Below are 19,379 nucleotides of genomic sequence, written 5' to 3' on the forward strand. Positions count from 1 at the left end.
TGAACCTTCGATTTTGAGTCATTTCCAGAATGAAGTTGTTCAAGGGATTTAGTAGACTCTGTCAACAGGAACCTGTGTATAAAAACCTGGCTTCCTCACCTCTTTTTTGGGTTGCTTTTATCTTTGTATCTTTCCCTTTAATTTTGATGTTCATGAACTGGAACTGATTTTTCCTTTGAGAAATTGAAGAGGACAGAGGATATCAGAATCCAGATTCAAAGCCATTCATAATACCAATACACTGAGATAATCATGCCAAGATGCAGTCCCTTTGAATTTTGCACATAAATCACATATAACTTATGGTTTTAACTATTAAAACTGGTAACATATAACTGCAACAGTCTGTAAATATCACATAGATGGATGTCTGTATCTGACATGATTTCTATTGTATACACATGCACGCACACACCACACACACCACATACACTTACACACCACACACACACACACACACACACACACACACACACATACACACCACACACACATCACATACACACACACACACCCCACACACATACACACCACACACACATCACACACGCACACACATACACACAGAGGGAGTCACACAAAATATGCCACATTATCAGAGGTGGGATATCCTTCATGAAATCCTGAGATCTAGTCACCAACCAATGCCCCAATCCCAGCTCTCAAGTCGACCATCTGAGTGAATGTGGGAAAGTTGCTTAGTAATCAAGGCCAGGACCCTAACTTGTAAAGTGAGGATATTAACAGCCCAGCTGTCAAATTCCATCAGAATTTGAAAAGATAATTTCTAACTGCCTGAAAAAGGATATGGTGTATGTGGAACTTTGACAATTGGGATTTTATTTTTATAAGATATTATTTTTATATTATATTATTTCATATATATGTGTGTGTGTATGTATATGTGTGTGTGTGTGTGTGTGTGTGTGTGTGTGTGTAGTTAGAAGTATTGTTATCCCAGTCTTTACATAAAGAAATGCCTAGAGTTACCAGTAAATAACAGGAAGCCCATGGTCAAGTAGGGTGGTTTCTCCCTGGGGTACCACTGCTACATGGATGCTTCCAACAGATGCATCAATAGGATGCCTCTTAATTAGTTATCATATTTGGTCAAGCAAAACCTCCTGGACCTTTTTATCAGCAGGGCTTCATCTTTGTGTGTGGGTTTGTTTGGGTAGAGAAGATCGTTGGTAGTCTCTACAGAGGCCCTCATTTTTCCTTGTGAAATGGATAGCACAATCTGTGGTTAATACATTGTCAGCCATCCAAAGTTAGAAAGCATTTCCCACATGTTATCTCACTTGACACAGTGCCAGAACCTAGTATCCCTTTGTGCTTCTCTCTTATTATACAACCCATTTGAGTCTAGGATATTCCTGTAAATCCTACAGACTTGGCTTGATGGGGTCCCTCAAGCACACCACTCGGCTTTCTGAAGAGCACAGTTTTTAGAAACATGGAGATTTTTACAAATGAGTTTTTCTTGGAACCTCTTATTCTAATTCCGGTTTTCACTATCTTTTAGCAAACATGCTTGAACTTTTTTCAAAAACGCTGCGCTTAGTAGACAAGACTGATGCCAAGGTGTGAGGAGCAGGCCAACTTGTAGATCAAGAAAAAACTGTATCATGAGTAGAAAAGGTCTTGGCAATCCCAACTCCTTTATAAAGTATTTATTTTTTAAATATGTTTGAGTATTTGCCTGCATGTATGTATGTGCACCACGTGATGCACACAAAGTTCAGAGGAAAGTACTGGATCCTTTAGAACTGGATCTAGTTCTAAAGTATGGTTGTGAACCTTCATGTGGGTGCTAGGATCCTCTGCAAGAGCAACAATCTTTATAACTCACTCACCTCAGCACAGAACCCTAACTCTCACGTGACCCCATGAGAGAAGGGGCAGTGTGGACTCATTATACACACAAGTAATAGAGACCTGAACTCCACCTGCTCTTTCTCCTCCTACACATCTGTGACTGGAGGGTCAGAATTGTTTTAGGACTTTCCAACTTCATGATTTTTTGTTTGTTTGTTTTAAAACAGATTCTCTCACTGTAGACCAGGCTGGCCTCAAACTGACAGAGATCCACCCGCCTCTGCCTCACAAGCGTTGGAATTAAAGGCGTGCGCCACCACACCAAGCAGAATTGTATTTTTGAGGTTTGGCTCCTATTTCGTATGATACAAATTATCCATTTTAATTGGGTTTATTTCTTTCCTTTTTTGGAAAGCATAATCTTCTTTTTAGAAGTGACTAAAGTTAACAATTTAGTAATTTACTTTATAAAACATATTTATCAAAAGCCCAATAAATGTAAGATTAATGTCATCATGGCTACTTAGGAAGGAACAGAGAGGGGATAAAAAGGCCATTTACCATTGCTCACTGAGCTGTGCAGGTGAGGTCCTCTCTGAGTGTGAAGTAATGCAGTGACAGTCAGGACACCTAGCTTTGAAAGATCATTAGGTGTGGAGTTACATACTGTCCGTAAAATACCTAGAACAAGGCCTAGCCTGTGCTAACACCCCACCACGCTGTTAATCCTTCTATGAGAACTAGTTGGTCTAACCTTCCACACTTCCAGGGTGGACACACATGCTAAGAGCCCTTAGGTGCTGATGAGTGTTCTATTTATAAGCAATTTCAAACTCAAGAATTAAATGCTTTTTGGAACTGGCTTCTATCTGTTTTTAATTTTCAACATTTCTGAGTTCAGATTTTTAAAATCATCACAGGTTAATCTTGGAAGTGAGAACTCTCTGCAAGCCTCATATGTCTTGACTGACAGCTGACAGGAACCCCTGTCCTTCCTGCCCATCCTTATCTTCCTTACACCCTTCCCCCCTACCTTGCCAGCTGCTTAGAGTGCAAAGAAAACATTCACTAGGCTTCAGTCTAATTGAAAAGTACCCTGGGACAGCCCTGCCCTGTGAAGTGGATATGTCAATCCTATAGTTATTATGTGGTCCACCATCCTAGATTACACAATATTTCCTGCATGTTATCATGTTATTTCATTTCACAGTGCAAGTGCCTAGCAGCCCCTTGTATTTTTTCTGATTATTTAGCCCACTACTATGGTTGGGGAGGTAGAGATTCCCTGTGTGTTATACTTGTGAATATTTCTCATCTAGAATGACAGTGATGGGATGAGTAAGCATCTGGGCTTATCAATACAGAAATATATTGATGTGTTCAAATGGGACAAGTGTGTACTCTTGATTCCAAGCCTTCCTGAAAAGCCCAGCCCATGAGGATTGGCATACAACAAGTTGGCTGCATTTCTTTTATTTGAATCTTCCTGGAGTGTTGAATGTAGCACTTCCAAGTTCTGATAGAAATGAAGAGTTCTGATAAGGTCTCTTGGGGGAAGTGAAGAGAAGAAGTGAGCTGAAAAGGGAAAAAAAAAAAAAAAAAAAAAACCCAGAGCAATAGAAAGTGATTCCTGTAGCAACATCAATGCTCAACTTTAAAAGCTATATACAGTTGAAGCCATAGGATAAATCAATTGGGCACTGACACGTAGTTAAAGGATAAATGTACATTCTCCACACTCCAAGGAAATGTCTTAAGGCATATCACTGGAAAGACCCCATCCCCACCCAAGAGCTCACATACAAGGAGGTAACATGATTCAGCATCTCAACAAACACAGCAGGAAGTAGTGTATAAGTCAGGACATTGAAGTTGGAGCTGCAAAAGTACCTGTTTAGTATTCACCCACAAAGATCACCAAAAGCAAGGATCAGATGGGAGCTTAGCCCACACTTATTAGTGGGATCATTGAGTCATACAGGAAGAAAATTATACAACTTTTAGCATGAGTCATCATTTGGTGTCCATTTGGATAAACACAGTTAAAATCTCTGCTCTACAGCTATCTAAAGTCAGAGTATGCTTACCAAGATATGATATGCTGCCTTGGATTTGACAATTTATTTCCAAGTGTCAACTTTGCATCAGGAATTGGAAATGACTTTATTCTGACCTGAAGTTTAACCACGGGAAGGTTTGCCATGACAACTGACCTCCAGGAAACATGGCTCCCTTCAGAATCCTTTCAAGTCACTTCATGCCCTCATCAACAAATGCACTACTCCACTAAGCCTCCCACATCCCTGTATGCCTAGGAATTATCCCCTACAAAGCAGAGACAAAGCAAATTGTCCTTTATCACCTTTCCCCATGTATTACATGTATTATCAAGCATCACCACCAGGTGGCAGAAGTGTAACATGCTGAGATTGATGAGCCTCTGGTGAGGCTGAGTTTTTAAATTATTGTTGTTTTAACACGTTTCAGAGATCAGTGTTTCCAAAACACAGAAAAAGACCTTTCTCAGATTCTCATCAGCTGAGAGGAATAAGAAGAAAAAAAAGCTGTGATTTGACCATTTCTCCATTTCTCTGACCGCTCTTGCTTAGCTTAGGTTTCCATGGAGGATTGCCTTGAAAATGCCCTTGCTGACAAGATGGTTTCATTCCATGAGAAGTACCATTTGCTAGTTGCTCTCAGGTATTCCCCCACTTAGAAGGTTGGAAAGGGAAAAGAAGCTAAGCTACAGGAAGAGAAGGTCTACCCTCTATCCAAGAGCAGGGAGGAAGGGAAGCCCCCACCACAGCAGGCAAACCTCTAGCGTGGCCCTGGACCCACCCTAACATCGGATCCCCCAGGTGATGGAGACTTGGCAAGATCCAGTGAAGCCAAGCAAATGGAGATGGGTGGATTCATAGGGAAACATTGTCTTGGAAGAGAATTTTGTTTTAAACATTTAAGTCCTAAGGTAGATAGATATATGCTCACATAATCCACCACAGTTACACTTCTATCCTTTGCCAAGAACCAGTTTTATGAAGGGATATAAATTATGGATGTGTTTACTGAGGTGATATACAGGGTATGCATCCTACCAATAATCAGTGGTAAGAATCTGCCACTGTGGCTATATGAAGGGCTGGCCTGTTAGAAGATGGGCTTGTTTCCACTCTCTTCTATGACTTTGAGCAATCTGAGGGCACTGTTATACTCACTGATCCTCTTGACCCCCTTCCCTTATACAGACATGAAGGTGGTCTCTGACAGTATTCTCTTGCCTAAGGAGTCATGTTATAAAATGACATCGGAATCAAAGGACCTGGACTAAATCCCTTCCAACTTTAAGTGTTTCTAAAATGACTGCCTAGAAAATTTAATAGCAGTTTCATGGTCAGTGAGGACCTGTTCCGTACCTGCCCAGTCTCCCAACAGGCAGTCATGGGGTTTGGCTACCACGTGACATTCAAAGACAAAAGCTGTTCAAAACATACCACTAACAAAATACCTAACTGTCATCCTGATCATTCAAAGAGTCCTCTTAGAAAATGACATATTGGAGTATTATTTGGTGTTAACGTAGCCTTGGGTGAATGGATAAGTGGCCGCAGCAGTAGTTACAGCAGCATTACCTGCTAGTGCATTTCTTCAGGGTGCACATTACTGGCTCCGAATTCCTTGGCATCCATTGGCTTTTCAATATCTGTTTTCAGAGCTAAAAGTTTAGGTGTTATGGTAAAATTCTGTTTCCAAGAACTCACAACATATAGATTCTCTTGGGGAATTCTAAGAAAGGATACACATTATGATATTTTCTGAGAAGGTCCTCTGTACAGGAAATACCCCTGGAAGCCTGATAAAGGATCATGATTCTATCCGTAGTCTTTGTGGGACAGGACATTAAGCCACTGAAGGCTTTCCATTTGGGCTTTCTTTGTTGGCCATGTAATAAGGACAGTACTGCTGGGTATTGTGAATAGAATTATCCTGCCCTACCCACTGGGCTTTTGCATAGGTGTACAAATTTCAGCCAGGCTTCTCTTTGTAACTGACCACCTCCTGGGAGGCAAGAAAGGAGCTACCTCCATAAAGACCAATTTTAGAGCTTTCACAACACTTTTAAGCCCTTTTACCTGCTGTGGCATAGCAGTGCCTTTGACTAAGCTCAAGAGAAAAGAAAATAAGACTTTTCCTTGCATAAAGATGTCCTAGGTGCTGATGAGTCATGTCTGAAATACTCTGCTGGAGAAGAACACCCCTCATCAAAAGCCTGCCCCGGGCTGTTTGGGAGGCCCTGCTTAGTCAGCGTTGGCTGGGGCGGCTACCCTTTCATAGCTATAAATCTCAGATCTGAAAAGCAGATGTGTGTGTGCAAGGGTGCACGGTATTGTTATGGATTCTCACGTAGCCTGTGTTCCAAACGACTTCTTCAGCTACCTGTGCAGCAAGCTAGCGTCTAAAAATAGAGAACAGATGAGGAAAAGGCTTGTGGCTTTGTCATTTGAGGAGCCCCATTTCCTGAGCTGTTCAAATTGCCAGGATTGGTTATATGATTGGCGAGGCCGTGTGCAAAAGGGAAATGCAGGGCCCCTTCATCAAAAATTATTATGAATTTCCTGGTAGTGACAGTGTAGTATTAAAGCTAGTAACTGCACTTCTATGTACCTAGTTGCCCCTCTCAACCACCCTAGGAAGCTGATCTTTGAATGGCAACAGTGGAAATGGTGTATGGTGGGTTGCATTAAAAAAAAAAAGAAAAGAAAAGAAAAGATAAAAAAAAAACGCATGCTGGTTGCCTAGCAACTAGCTAAGGCCCTGAATGGGCTGACTTGCAGGTTTAGATACACCATCTTGAAATTCTGAATTTACGGCAACCTTCTAGTGGACTGATAATTTTCAAGGGAAAAAAATACTGTAGTGGGAAATGGAAATGGGGAGGGCAAGAAGGGACACATTTTTCTGCTCTTACAATCCACGTGGCTATCCCATAATTCTCCCTGTTCCATCTTCTGAAAACAAAACTCCTCATCAGTGAAGTAAATGTGGAAAAGAAAATGCAATTTCCCCAGAAATATCAACCATGTTTCCCTTGGAGAGTAAAGAAAATATGAATGTATCGATACACTTTTTTTTAACACATTCCTTTAGCGATTCCAGGCTGTGGCTAAGGAACACTCGGTCAGGTTCACTGAGCACTTCATAAGCACCTGTGTGTGCTGCAGACTACAGAGGTGAGTAAGATGGGGGAGGGTGTTCTTGAGGAAGTCTGCATTGTTCAAAGTCAGGAAGGGAACAGATAGGAAACACGCAGACTGCGGCAGTGCCTGTTTGCAAAAGGCTGCCATCTCATCCCCTGTCCTTGGTATTTCTCAGGGCCCCTGCGTTGCAGAATCAGAACCAGCTCTTCTGGCGGGGAGCAGGCAGTTTGGGCTTTCCAAAAACAGCCACATCGCTCTTGCCTTTGATGACACCAAAGTCAAAAACCGGTATGTATTATTCTTGAGCGTGACATGGGAACCCATCATCAAAGCACTGAATATTCACATTTAATCAAGCCTAATCAACTACATGTAAAAATCCCTAGTGTTAGAGGATTGTTTGTTTTTCATCCACTGAATGAAGCAGAAAATAGAATTCTGTTTGCTTTGAGCTCATATGCAGGAGATTCATAACCCTAGAAATTCCCCCCGTTACAGATTTTATATACTTCATCAATGTGCACCCTCTCATATGATACCACTTTTTCATAGCCTAACCATGCCCTTAGTTTTCTGTTTCCTTTCCACATTTGCATTTCACAGCCTCACAATTGAATTGGAAGTGCGAACCGAAGCTGAATCAGGCTTGCTCTTTTACATGGCTCGGATCAATCATGCTGATTTTGCTACTGTTCAACTGAGAAATGGATTCCCCTACTTCAGTTATGACCTGGGAAGTGGAGACACTAGCACCATGATCCCCACCAGAATCAATGATGGCCAGTGGCACAAGGTAACAGTCCCTGGGTTACAGATGGTATTCTAAGAAGGGTCCTGGAGAAAGTGTGGACCTTCCCCTACTGCTACTATGTGTCAATGCAGACCCTAACTCTAGAGTTACAGAAATTTGTATACAATGGCCAAAGCCTTAAGAACATATTTAGACTTGAGTAGGTTTTTGCTTCACCATACAAGCTCATTATTATCCTAGAGTCCTGTCATTGCTATATAACTTTGGTCCCCAAGCATCTGTGCACAAAACAGGGCTAGGCAATTGAAGATGGTTCCATTGGCTTAAGTGACAATCTTAGGACAACAGACTGTGTTCATTATGATGCTTTTGTTTTCAACTTAGATAAATAATGTTTATTCCAAGACTGTGCATCCCTCTCTACTAAGAAATAATATGCGGCCAAAGCAAAAGTTGGCAACATTAAGATGGGCCCTAAGAATTAGCCCTCACCCTAGCACATTTTGATCTGAAAAGCCAGGAGGCTAAAAATCTCTGCAATACCAAGTTTAAGGGACCCCAAGGTATCATTTCCACCAACAGTCATTTGCAACAACTTTAAACGTTGGCCTTACATCCAGAAACTGGTGCTATTGCAGGCACAGAAGGCTCATTTGCCAACTTATTCCTCTTTGGCATGACTGCAAGTAGATAATATGTGGCCTGATTAAAACAAAAACTCAAAATTTGTCTCTGCACCTGTGATAGCCTGGTAAGTAAGGTTTCCCTAGGTAGACCAATGAAATGTTTAATTTTCAGAGTGCAATATTATTAGATGTTGGATGTGATGGATTAACCTGCTTTGGCTTGTCATGTCATAGAGAAAGCCAAAGAATGGAAGAAAATAGAATTTCAATACAAACTGCAGATCAATCAGTTTGTTACCCCAGAAAGAAGCTATGAGATCTTTTTTGCTTGGGACCTTCAAAATAGCAAGTGTGGCTCCTGAGGAGGGAGGTCATGTCAAAGTTTCTTCTGTTCTCTGGCTAATAGAAGAATAAATAAACACTTGAGGGGGAAAAAATGACATATTGGTGGACCACCAAGTTGAGATTAGTAAAGGCAATTTATGTAGAATAATTAGCCTTAATAGTTAGGACAGATTTCATTTGTGAAAGTTTAAAAAAAATACTTCATAAATCAGAATAGATGTTTAAAATGGGGTATTATATTGTTCTAATCCTGCCCTAAGTTGCCTTTAGAGTGCCCCGGCATTAAAGGCTTCCATCTTCCTTTGGCTGAATGCAGATTTCCCAAGCCTAACATTTCTCTCCTCTCATTCCCTCCTGTCATGATGTCAGCAGATCTCAGGTTTACGCTCCCTCCCTGACATTAGACCAATCAGCTGCTCCAGGAATGGCAACGCCCCTCCCCTGCCCTGATCTTCCTTCCTAAAATTTTTCACAAGGAGGGCTTAATAGGCATATGTGCAGTTAAATGAGGATCCTGGGCTTTGCTCATCCAAATTAACACACTACTAAAGGTAGACACGGGACCTGAGTGCAATGGTGCATGCTTATCATACCAGTACTGGGGAGATTGGCGTAAGAGGATCCTGAGTTCAGAGCCAACCTAGGCTATATGGTGAGAACTTGCTTCAATAATAATAATGATGATAAAGAAATGATGTTTGTATCTCTCTCAGCTCAAAGCAGAGCTATTAATCTATCAAGTTCTTTATGACATATATACCTCTGAAGCTTATATTTCTATTTCTGGAATTTTATCTAAAAAATTTTATCAGGAAAAAATTATAATCGATGACAGTATTTGATATGCTCTGTAAAACATATTTGCTTTCACTTGTATTATGGGCTTAGCACATAAGGGATATTGTCTTACCTCAGAAATACCAGGAAAGGTCTTATGCCTTGTGTTTGTGTTCAAGATTGATGTTAATGATGCCTCTTCACCTTTGCAGATTAAGATTATGAGAGTGAAGCAAGAAGGAACTCTGTATGTAGATGATGCTTCCAACCAAACCATCAGTCCCAAGAAAGCTGATATCCTGGATGTCGTGGGGATGCTGTATGTTGGTGGGTTGCCGATCAACTATACCACACGCAGAATTGGTCCAGTAAGTGCCTAATTCCTTGTCGCTTATTTGACAGAGTTAGTGACTTGTGTATGTATTTTTTTTTAATTCTGAGGTCCCCTGTCTCATCATTACTTACTGGTATGTGGGAAATCATCTTATTAGAGAAATGGAGGTGGTCTTCTAAGTAGCATTTACTATTCAAGATATTACCACAAAACACTGATGTGCACCCTGGTATCCAACATCCTTGGTTTGAATATCTGCTTAACTAGATATTCACACTAGCTGTGAAACCTTAGGCAAATCATTCCACTTCTCTTTAAAGGAACTATATTTCAAATTACAATAATACCAACCAAATAAAGATCCCATAAAGATTAAAGGAGATAAAGCATGTAAGGTGTTGGGAAAAGGACTAGGCATATAGAAAGCACTGGACAACAAGGAAGATGAAGGTCATAATATCCATGTTCTTTCATAACTCTTAATAGATGTAGAATTTAAAGTATAGCCACAAAATTTTGACTTTAGAATTTAAAAGCTTAATAGTTGTACAAACTAATATTTACCGGTTAAGTTTTGTAAATTTGGCTTGTGTCCTGGTTTACTTTCTGAGACACACATGGGATTAGGGTTTTTATTGACTACATTACAAACAAGTATGATAGACTTCTTCACTTACTTAGCAGGTGTATGTTTATGCCTCAAAGTCCATCACTACAGACCTGGCTGTGTCTGTATCTATATGTGCATAATATATATTACCTTTTTTATAACTACCTACCTATCAAAAACATTAGTCTGTAGTGATGATAGCAAAAATGATCAACTTGAATTTCTAAATCAAATTGATTATAGTAGATCAGAGCATAGGATTAAGTTAGTTCTAAATTTCATCATCCCTAAGGTATTTTATACAAACTTTCACATCTTGTGTATATATTTTCAGGGGGGAGGGACCATTTCTTTCATTTTTTTTGAAGGAAGTAGAACTGATCCAAACTTGTCTTTTTTAGTAGAAATGGAAACATAGATCACAACAGAATGCATTCATAGTAAGGTTAAGAAATTATCCTTAGAAACATAAGATCAGGAATAGAAGAGACTAATCAAAAGTTACCATCCTCACATGGAACTCACAGCTCTGTCAAGTCAATGGTCACATAGTGTAACCCAGTCCTTAGATTATCAGGTGACTGTAGTCCTGGCTAGATACATCCTGGTGGACAAGTTCAATGTTGGATTTTGGTCAGCTGTGCTGTCAAGTCTGGGGTACAGAAGTCCAGACCCAAGCAGCTTTAAGGTATGTTCTAGGACAGCTGGCTAATGACTGCACATAGTGTACCCCCCAGATGACTGACTATGCATAGAGGCAAAACACTACTAAATTGTCATCTATTTCCTCTATCCGACTGCTCAGGTGACCTACAGTCTTGATGGCTGCATTAGGAATCTTCACATGGAACAGGCCCCTGTCAACCTGGACCAGCCAACTTCCAGCTTCCATGTTGGAACATGCTTTGCAAATGCTCAGAGGGGAACTTACTTTGACGGAACAGGTTTTGCCAAAGCAGGTGAGGTACTTTCTGTTGATATTCACAATGTATAAATGCTGACTTCTTACCTATGCCAAGAAACAAAAGTCCCCCTGGGTCCTGAACTATTATTTTTCATTTAAACCAAAAAGTAGTTTCTATAACTAACAACAACAACAAAAAAAAAAAAAACCCTCTAAAACATTCATATATGGTTTATGGGGGCGGGGGGCTGTAGTTCAATGGTAAAGCATTTGCCTAGCATGGGTGAGGAGACCCCAGGTTCATGCTCTAAGAATGCCGAAGCAGCATGACAACACAAGTTCACATGTGTGATTCTGATAAAAAAACTGACAGAAAAAAAAAAGTCATAGGGAAATAGGTATTTGGAGAGTGTTTTGTTTCCTTCACTAGAGATCAACGGCAGCAAAATGAATCTAACTATGTAAGAAGGTGCACATGGAAGGGTCGGCTTTTCAGTGGTCTAACTTCCTGGAAATGAGATAGCTGTAGCATGAGTGAGTCCTAAAGGATCTGGCCAACTTCTCAGCAGATCCTGTTTCCTCTGAGTCCTCATCCAAATGGATCTCAGCTGAACTGCTGCTAAAAGCTTAACCAGCTCTAGTTCCCGGTCCTCACACCTTATATACCTTTCTGCCTCCTGCCATTACTTCCTGGGATTAAAGGCGTGAGTCACCATGCCTGGCTGTTTCCAGTGTGGCCTTCAACACACAGAGATCCACCTGGATCTCTGCCTCTAGAATGCTAGGATTAAAGGCGTGTGCTACCACTGCCTAACCTTTATGTTTAATATTGTGGCTGTTCCGTTCTCTGACCCCCAGATAAGTTTATTAGAGGGCAAATATTTTGGGGAACATAATACCACTACAAATAGCATCTTCCTTTCTTCCTTTAAAATTCCTTTCAGGGTTCCATTTCATCACACACACAACACACACACACACACACACACACACACACACACACACACACACACACGTAATGCACAGTGGTATCTGTTTGTTGTTGACAGTGACAACAGATGTCATTTTGGCTGACTTTAAGTATTAATTTCCAGTATAGGTCTCTATTACTGAAATCATACATCACATTACAAAGGAAAATAGAACTAATACTGTAAGAGAATATTTAGGACTCTGTGCTTTTGAGTAACATGTATTCGTTCATTAGGAGAAAAATAAGGAAGACATGATGTATAAATGCTAATTGTAGGAAATGGGTAAATGAGATGTAATTCCTATCTTTAAAAGTATATTAACCAATGATAAAAATTCAATTTTCTGAGAAATCACAAGAATGAAAAGAAAAATAATTTTTAAGAACTATAAAAGATGCACAGTGTTCTGCAGATTTATAAGAAGGATTAATTTTGCTTAGGAGTCAGGAAAGATTTTATGGAGAAATAGATTTGAGCAAAGCTTTATTATATGAGTTGAGTACTTCCATGCAAAAGTTGTGGAAATGGATATTAGAATTCTCAAATATGGTCTAGGGAGGAAACCCTATATCCATAAAAGCAGAATTCCAAAAAAGAGGGGATGTGTCGGGTATGGAAATAATGGAGGATGTGATGGAACCCAAAAGTCATGTCCTGTGAAAGTCAAAAAGTTTCTCAGTATTCCTGCAAATTCACACGGGGCTGCTGTACCATTCTCTTAGCCAGCTTTGATGCCAAGCTTCAACATCTGTAGTGAATGGATTGACTTGTCATTCTCCTACCTGTTCCTGCCACTGGATCAAATTAAGCCAAAAAAAGAAAAGAAAAGAAAAAGGAAAAGAAAGAAAGAAATCACTTCTCTTATTTCCAGCAACTCCTCCCACTTCAACTCACAGCAGATTACAATACACATAAGACTTGGGTTACACATACACGCAAGAGCTGCAGGTTACTTCGGTGGACACCATACAAGTTCAATACAACAAGTTCAATATCTCCGTTCTTAAAAAGCTTTCCAGCCACCTATTCACTGGACATTTTATCAGCCTCCTCAATACCTCTGTATTCAGTTGAAGCACCTTACATCATTCCTTTCTTCTTCCTTTTTCTCTCTTGCTATTTTATTTTCCAGAACAATTCAGCTCCTTCTGCCCTTTACTTGAAAATTTTGCTTTAAATCCATCCACCCTTTCCCATGCAAACTCATCAAGCGGGAGAACAAAAAGTCTAGCACATCACAGGTGCCAACCTTCACTGGGGACAGTTTTGCTCACACGTGGTATATATTGCTTGCACAGTAAATAGAAGGTATAGAGAGGATTTTCTTGAATGCTTTCCTAATATTCTGTGAAGTCCATGTAGTCTTAACTGATCTTAGGAGATCATTTTATTTCTAAGTGAAATATCTTAAATTCTTATTTAAAGGCTGAATAAATCTATGAGCCAAATATTAAAAAGTGTAGAGGAAAGAATTAGCTGGGTTATACAGAAAAGATTATGTTCTAGGATCTTTCCATAAAAATTATATTTGAAACTCTTCTCTTCGTTTAATAAAATATTTAGGACTGTTTAAATTTCCTCCAATCACTGTAGTGCCACTTAGAGCATTGCAATAAAATTTTACTGAGTAATCACTGAAATGCTTTACTTAACCCAGCAGACTTCTGAAATAATCACATCTGGCTTTCAGAGTCCATGATTCAGTCTTAGTGTGTGCTCATTCATTTGGTTATTCAATGATTCGGTCTCAGCATGTGCTCACTCATTCAGTTATTCCATGAGCAAAGCTCCACTGAATGGCAGTCTCAAGAGTAAAACCAGGGGCAGTATAGATAAAGTCCTGGCCTCTGGCATCCGCAACTAAGAAAATAAGCAAAAGCGATAAAGCGCCCACTGCTGGTGAAGCTGCAGATTAAAATTGTTTAGCCTCAAACTCTAATCAATACTTTTTTTCCCAGTTGCCGCGTTCAAAGTGGGATTGGACCTTCTTCTAGAATTTGAATTCCGTACCACGAGACCCACTGGAGTTCTCCTGGGAATCAGCAGTCAGAAAATGGATGGAATGGGCATCGAAATGATTGACGAGAAGGTGAGTGAGTGTTTGCAGCCCAAACACAGCTCATCCTCTCGTGACACTGGTGTTTCCACTCAGCTCCGTTTTTAGGTCTTGATAGCTTCTTCATTGCAAGAAGCTAGGTCCCACCTTGTCCTTCTTCTGGGTCATCACAATCCATGTGCACTTTTCCCACAATCATCCTGTACACCACGTCCTGCACACCTACACTTTAAATGTGTCAGTCGACACCACAATTGTGCTGACCAAGTGTTTCTGGATGCTCAGCTCTTAGTGTGATGCTCCGAGGATATCTGCTCTCTTTATGCACCTAGTCTACAAATCTACTGGTGCAGAGGAAAGGGAAGAGGCTCAGGTAATCTAAAATCAGCCCACCTCTTACAACAGGCAAGCGTCTCCTCTATGACACTGAGGCCAGCCACATACCAGTTCCCAATTTTCAGTTACAGGCACCCAGATACTTAAGCAAACATATACGAGTATTACTAGTTTGTGTACAACCAATAAACCAATTTTACAAAATTTCCGATTGACTCATATGTAAGGATTTGTATTTCCACTCTGCTTTTATTTCCCACCTTGGGGGGCCTGGTGTTGCCCAAGAAGAAACATAACAGATTGATCTGAAACACACCTTCCTTGCCTCTCTCTCCTGTGTGTTCCTCACATCATCCCATAAACAACATAGAAAAAATATCCAGGAGCTCATAGCCAAAGAAGATGAACAAATGAACAGATAGACGAAATTTCCTAGATTTGTTGAATTTTCAAAGCCTGCGTTCATTACGTCTTTTTCAAGTTTCCTTGCCTGCTTGTAACCTTTTACTGTTTACATGTCACTATGTCATGTGATTTTTTTCATAAGACTCTTCAGAGATGCAAAAACGTCATCTTAACAAACTCCACTCCATGTCCTAAACTCTAATATTTACGTTGCTATATACTTTGCAAACTTTTTGCCTGCCTTATGAATCTTTTTTTAAGCAAAATATTTCTTTCTTTTGTCTACCTTGTCAAGTCTATTGCCAAGCTGACTAATGTTTTTAATATTTCTGCATGTTCTTTTTCTTCATCAGCTTCAAAAGAATTCTGATGTCTCCAATTTCAGGGACTTTGCCATGTTACTAAAAACAGATTTTTCTCATTTAAACAAAAACATCTAATCAAGTTCTTCCTTGTTGGGAGTTTAACTGGCCTTCTGGCTCAGGTCCTGGGCACCTGTGACATGAAACTTGCCCCCCAAAAGTAATTTATGTAACTCTTAATCCCGTATATAAAATGAAAACCATGAAGGAGAAAGAAAAACACAATTAAAACATCAAAAGCTTACATTTAAAAACAATCCTTTAAAGCAAACTTGTCAGTCAATTAGTGAGTTACTTTAAGCAATACCTCCTAAGAGAGCTTTGTGAGGTTCACCAAGAACGCTCACACTCTAAAAAGATGTGTGGCAGAAAAATTGTGTGTGGATTGGGTTCTTGGTTGTTGCTGAACTCTCTTCAGTGGCTTTTCTGAAATGAAAACCAATGCACACACATTGTCTAGTAATACTGACAATACCCAAGAGCAAAGAACATGGTTTGTCACTGGGTCCCAAGCTTTAATTTTGCATGTCAACTTGCCTCTAGGTTGTGTGTGGTGTGGTGTGGTGTGGTGTGTGTGTGTGTGTGTGTGTGTGTGTGTGTGTGTGTGTGTGTGTGTGTTTGATTGTGCCTGTGTATGTATGTATGTGTACATGTGCATTTGTAGGCATACATGTACACGGGCACACTTTCACATAATGATGGCCGGAAGACACTGTGTAGTGCTCTCCTGAAGAGTTATCTACCTTATTGTTTGACATACTATCTGTTGCTGGTTTGGAGCACACCCAGCAGCAAAACCTGGCTGGCCAGTGAGCACCAATCTACTTCCCTTATGCTGAGATTATGAACCCATAACTGCCACATCCACATTTTTCACGTGAGTTCTAAAGACCGAACTTAAGAACTACACTTCAACTGGACCCATCATTTCCATCCTTTGGTGCTGGCATTTCCCACAAAGAAAAGATAATTGGAAAATACACTCTCCTTGCCTCCCTCTCCTTCCCTTAGTCTTCAAACCATCCCATAAACAACAGAATAAAACATCCAGGCACTCAGAGGCAAGGTTAAGCATGTGAACAGATAAGCAGAACCAAATACTTAAATAAACGAAGTAGTTTTAAGTGCATGCCAAGCAATTTACTCACTGAGCTTTTTCTCCAGACTCAACTTTGGTCCAGATTTTAAAAACAACAACAACAAAGTTAAATAGGCCCTCAGTTGTGTTCACTCCAGACTCTAATTTCCACTGTGTGGGCTGTGGAGCGTCCCTCTACAGAAGCCACCTGTGACGGCTCATTTTCCTACTTCCCAGCTTATGTTCCACGTGGATAATGGTGCTGGCCGATTCACTGCGATCTATGATGCTGGAATCCCCGGCCATATGTGCAATGGACAGTGGCACAGAGTCACTGCCAAGAAGATCAAAAACCGCATTGAGCTTGTGGTGGATGGAAACCAGGTGGATGCCCAGAGCCCAAACTCAGCATCGACATCAGCCGATACCAACGACCCTGTTTTTGTTGGTGGTTTCCCAGGTGAATGCTCGCTGCTCCAGCAAACATGTTCTTTGCTCCTTGTGTTTTGGTTTTTCAACATGTATATTTGTAGAACTATGTCCAAGAATGTCGACTTAAGGGTACTTGCCTCCCAGCCTTGCAATCTCCTCCCATAAATAACACTTGGCTGAAAATTTCCAGTCTGTAAAATGAGAGGACCATTTATTTAAACCACATGGAGCTGAAATGTTCATAATCACCCCCAAAGTTTCATCCAAGGGGAGGCTAAAGCTAAAGGAAATGAATTTGCCTTATAAAAGATATAAAGCGTTTCACAGCAGTTGAGGCAGAATTGGTGGGGGCAGGGGAGGAACTCTAATTTTAAAAATTAATGTATCGGAGGAATCATAAAATGCTGTCAAACTTATTTCCTCCAGTTCTGCAGTTCTGGAATTCTCCAGGTTCAATGTAGCTAGTTTTGCACGTAGGTTATTATGGAGTTTATATTACAAAGAAACCCAAGCAATAAATCTGTATTCAATCCATTAAATACAGCATGTGAACCACATAGTTACCTAAAGAGCCCATGAACAAGAGTGGCGAATTGAGCATGAGGTCACTGCTTCTCCAAGAGCACTGGAACAACACAGGCTCCTGGAGTGAGCTGTCTTCATTGTGAACGGACCATTTCTGTCCGCCCTTATTTAAAGCCCTTCTGCTTGGAAAGCAAGAACAATGTGTAGTATTCAGCACAGGTTCACAGAACGAAAGACAGTGGAGGGTTGGAGATTTAGCTCAGTGGTAGAGTGCTTGCTTAGCAAGCTCAAGACCCTGGGTTCGATCCTCAGCGCACACACACACACACACACACACACACACACACACACACACACACACGGAAAAAAAAAAAAGACAGTGGAGATTGACAGTGTCTCCTTCCAGGATTGCATTTGACTCTTCTCTTTATTTCACGTGCATGGATGTTTGGCCTGCATCTGCATCTGTGGACCATGTGCATGCCTAGTCCCTGTAACAGATGGCCTCAGATCTCCTGGATGGGGAGTCACAGCCAGTTGGGGCCCCTATGTGGGTGCTGGGAGTAGGGGTTAGCCCAATGGTAGAGTGCTTGTCCAGTGTGTACAAGGTGCCTGGTCTGGATCTCCAGCATTTGTAAGGAAGGAAAAGAAAACCCCAACCCTTTTGTTCTGTCTTTTCAGCTGGTCTCAATCAGTTTGGCCTGACCACCAACATTCGGTTCCGAGGTTGCATCCGATCTCTGAGGCTCACCAAAGGCACAGGCAAGCCACTGGAGATTAATTTTGCCAAGGCCCTGGAACTGAGAGGTGTTCAACCTGTATCATGCCCAACGACCTAATAAAGATAAGTTCAAGTCTGTGAAGGTCCATCAAAACAAGTGTATCAAGTTTAACAATATACTTTCCTATGCATATTAATAAAACTAATGTGTTCACATCCATAGAAGTCTTTCTGTATTCAGGTGGTGATAATTCAAACCACAGATTGAATTTTAATTCAAGTTCTCTTTCAAGCTTATGATTATTAAACCAATTATTTCATTCTAAATAATTGCATGTTTTGTATGATTTTAAAGATGAAAGGTAACTGACCATAAAATGAATTTGCAACATGCCTGAAGTCATCATTCAAAAAAAAAAGAGCTCATGCAGTTTGTGGAAGCAACTATAAAAAGAGACAACATTTAGGAATAATTTTGTCATCCTCTTCCATGGCTGTTGGCTTTGGTTTTGTGTTCAAGCCACTGAAGACAAGTGGATTTTGCACTTGTGATTGGGAAGCAATCAGGCCCTTCAGTCCCTGTGTTTGCAAAAGCATTAGCAAATCATTTCCCTAATCCAAGTTCATTATTAGAGCATTTAAGTAGCCTTATGAATGAATACCTTTTCATGCTGAAGGTTGATAGTATAGATCAGATTCAGGCCAGGGAGCTTAATTACTTGATTTTCTTGTTTGATAATGATTTATGGGCTTCGAGAAGAAGACAAAGCCAAGCTGCAGAATGATAATGAAGCTCACAGCCTCTGCTACTTTACTGAGATTGTGGACTCTAGGTTTAGAAGAGGGAGTTCAAAAACTACACTGAGATGGAGAGAAAGCAAGGAAACAGAACTTGTATTAACTGGGAGACATGCCACCAGACGCTTCAAAGACATTTCCCCTTGAATCTTTCTGGCATGTAGTATGACCTAACAAATTCATGTCCTATAAACAAAAACAAACAAAAAAGTCTGGGTCCGTTCTTCCTTTCTTTCTTTCTTTCTTTCTTTCTTTCTTTCTTTCTTTCTTTCTTCCTTCCTTCCTTTCTTCCTTCCTTCCTTCCTTCCTTCCTTCATCTCTCTCTCTCTCTC

General features: G+C 40.5%; 1 protein-coding gene across 1 annotated transcript in view; it reads left to right on the top strand.

Moving 5' to 3' along the window:
• The window catches only part of Lama2 (laminin subunit alpha 2), a 577,324-nt gene extending 558,683 nt beyond the window's left edge, over nt 1-18,641 (top strand). The window contains 7 exon segments of the mRNA XM_036168737.1: nt 7,189-7,301; nt 7,617-7,806; nt 9,725-9,880; nt 11,262-11,415; nt 14,293-14,423; nt 16,809-17,031; nt 18,210-18,641. Coding sequence (XP_036024630.1) covers nt 7,189-7,301; nt 7,617-7,806; nt 9,725-9,880; nt 11,262-11,415; nt 14,293-14,423; nt 16,809-17,031; nt 18,210-18,367 — 1,125 coding nt within the window. The 3' untranslated portion in view covers nt 18,368-18,641.
• Nucleotides 18,642-19,379: the final 738 nt, after the last annotated feature.

This window comes from Onychomys torridus, chromosome 19, assembly GCF_903995425.1.
Source record: "Onychomys torridus chromosome 19, mOncTor1.1, whole genome shotgun sequence".
NCBI lineage: Eukaryota > Metazoa > Chordata > Mammalia > Rodentia > Cricetidae > Onychomys > Onychomys torridus.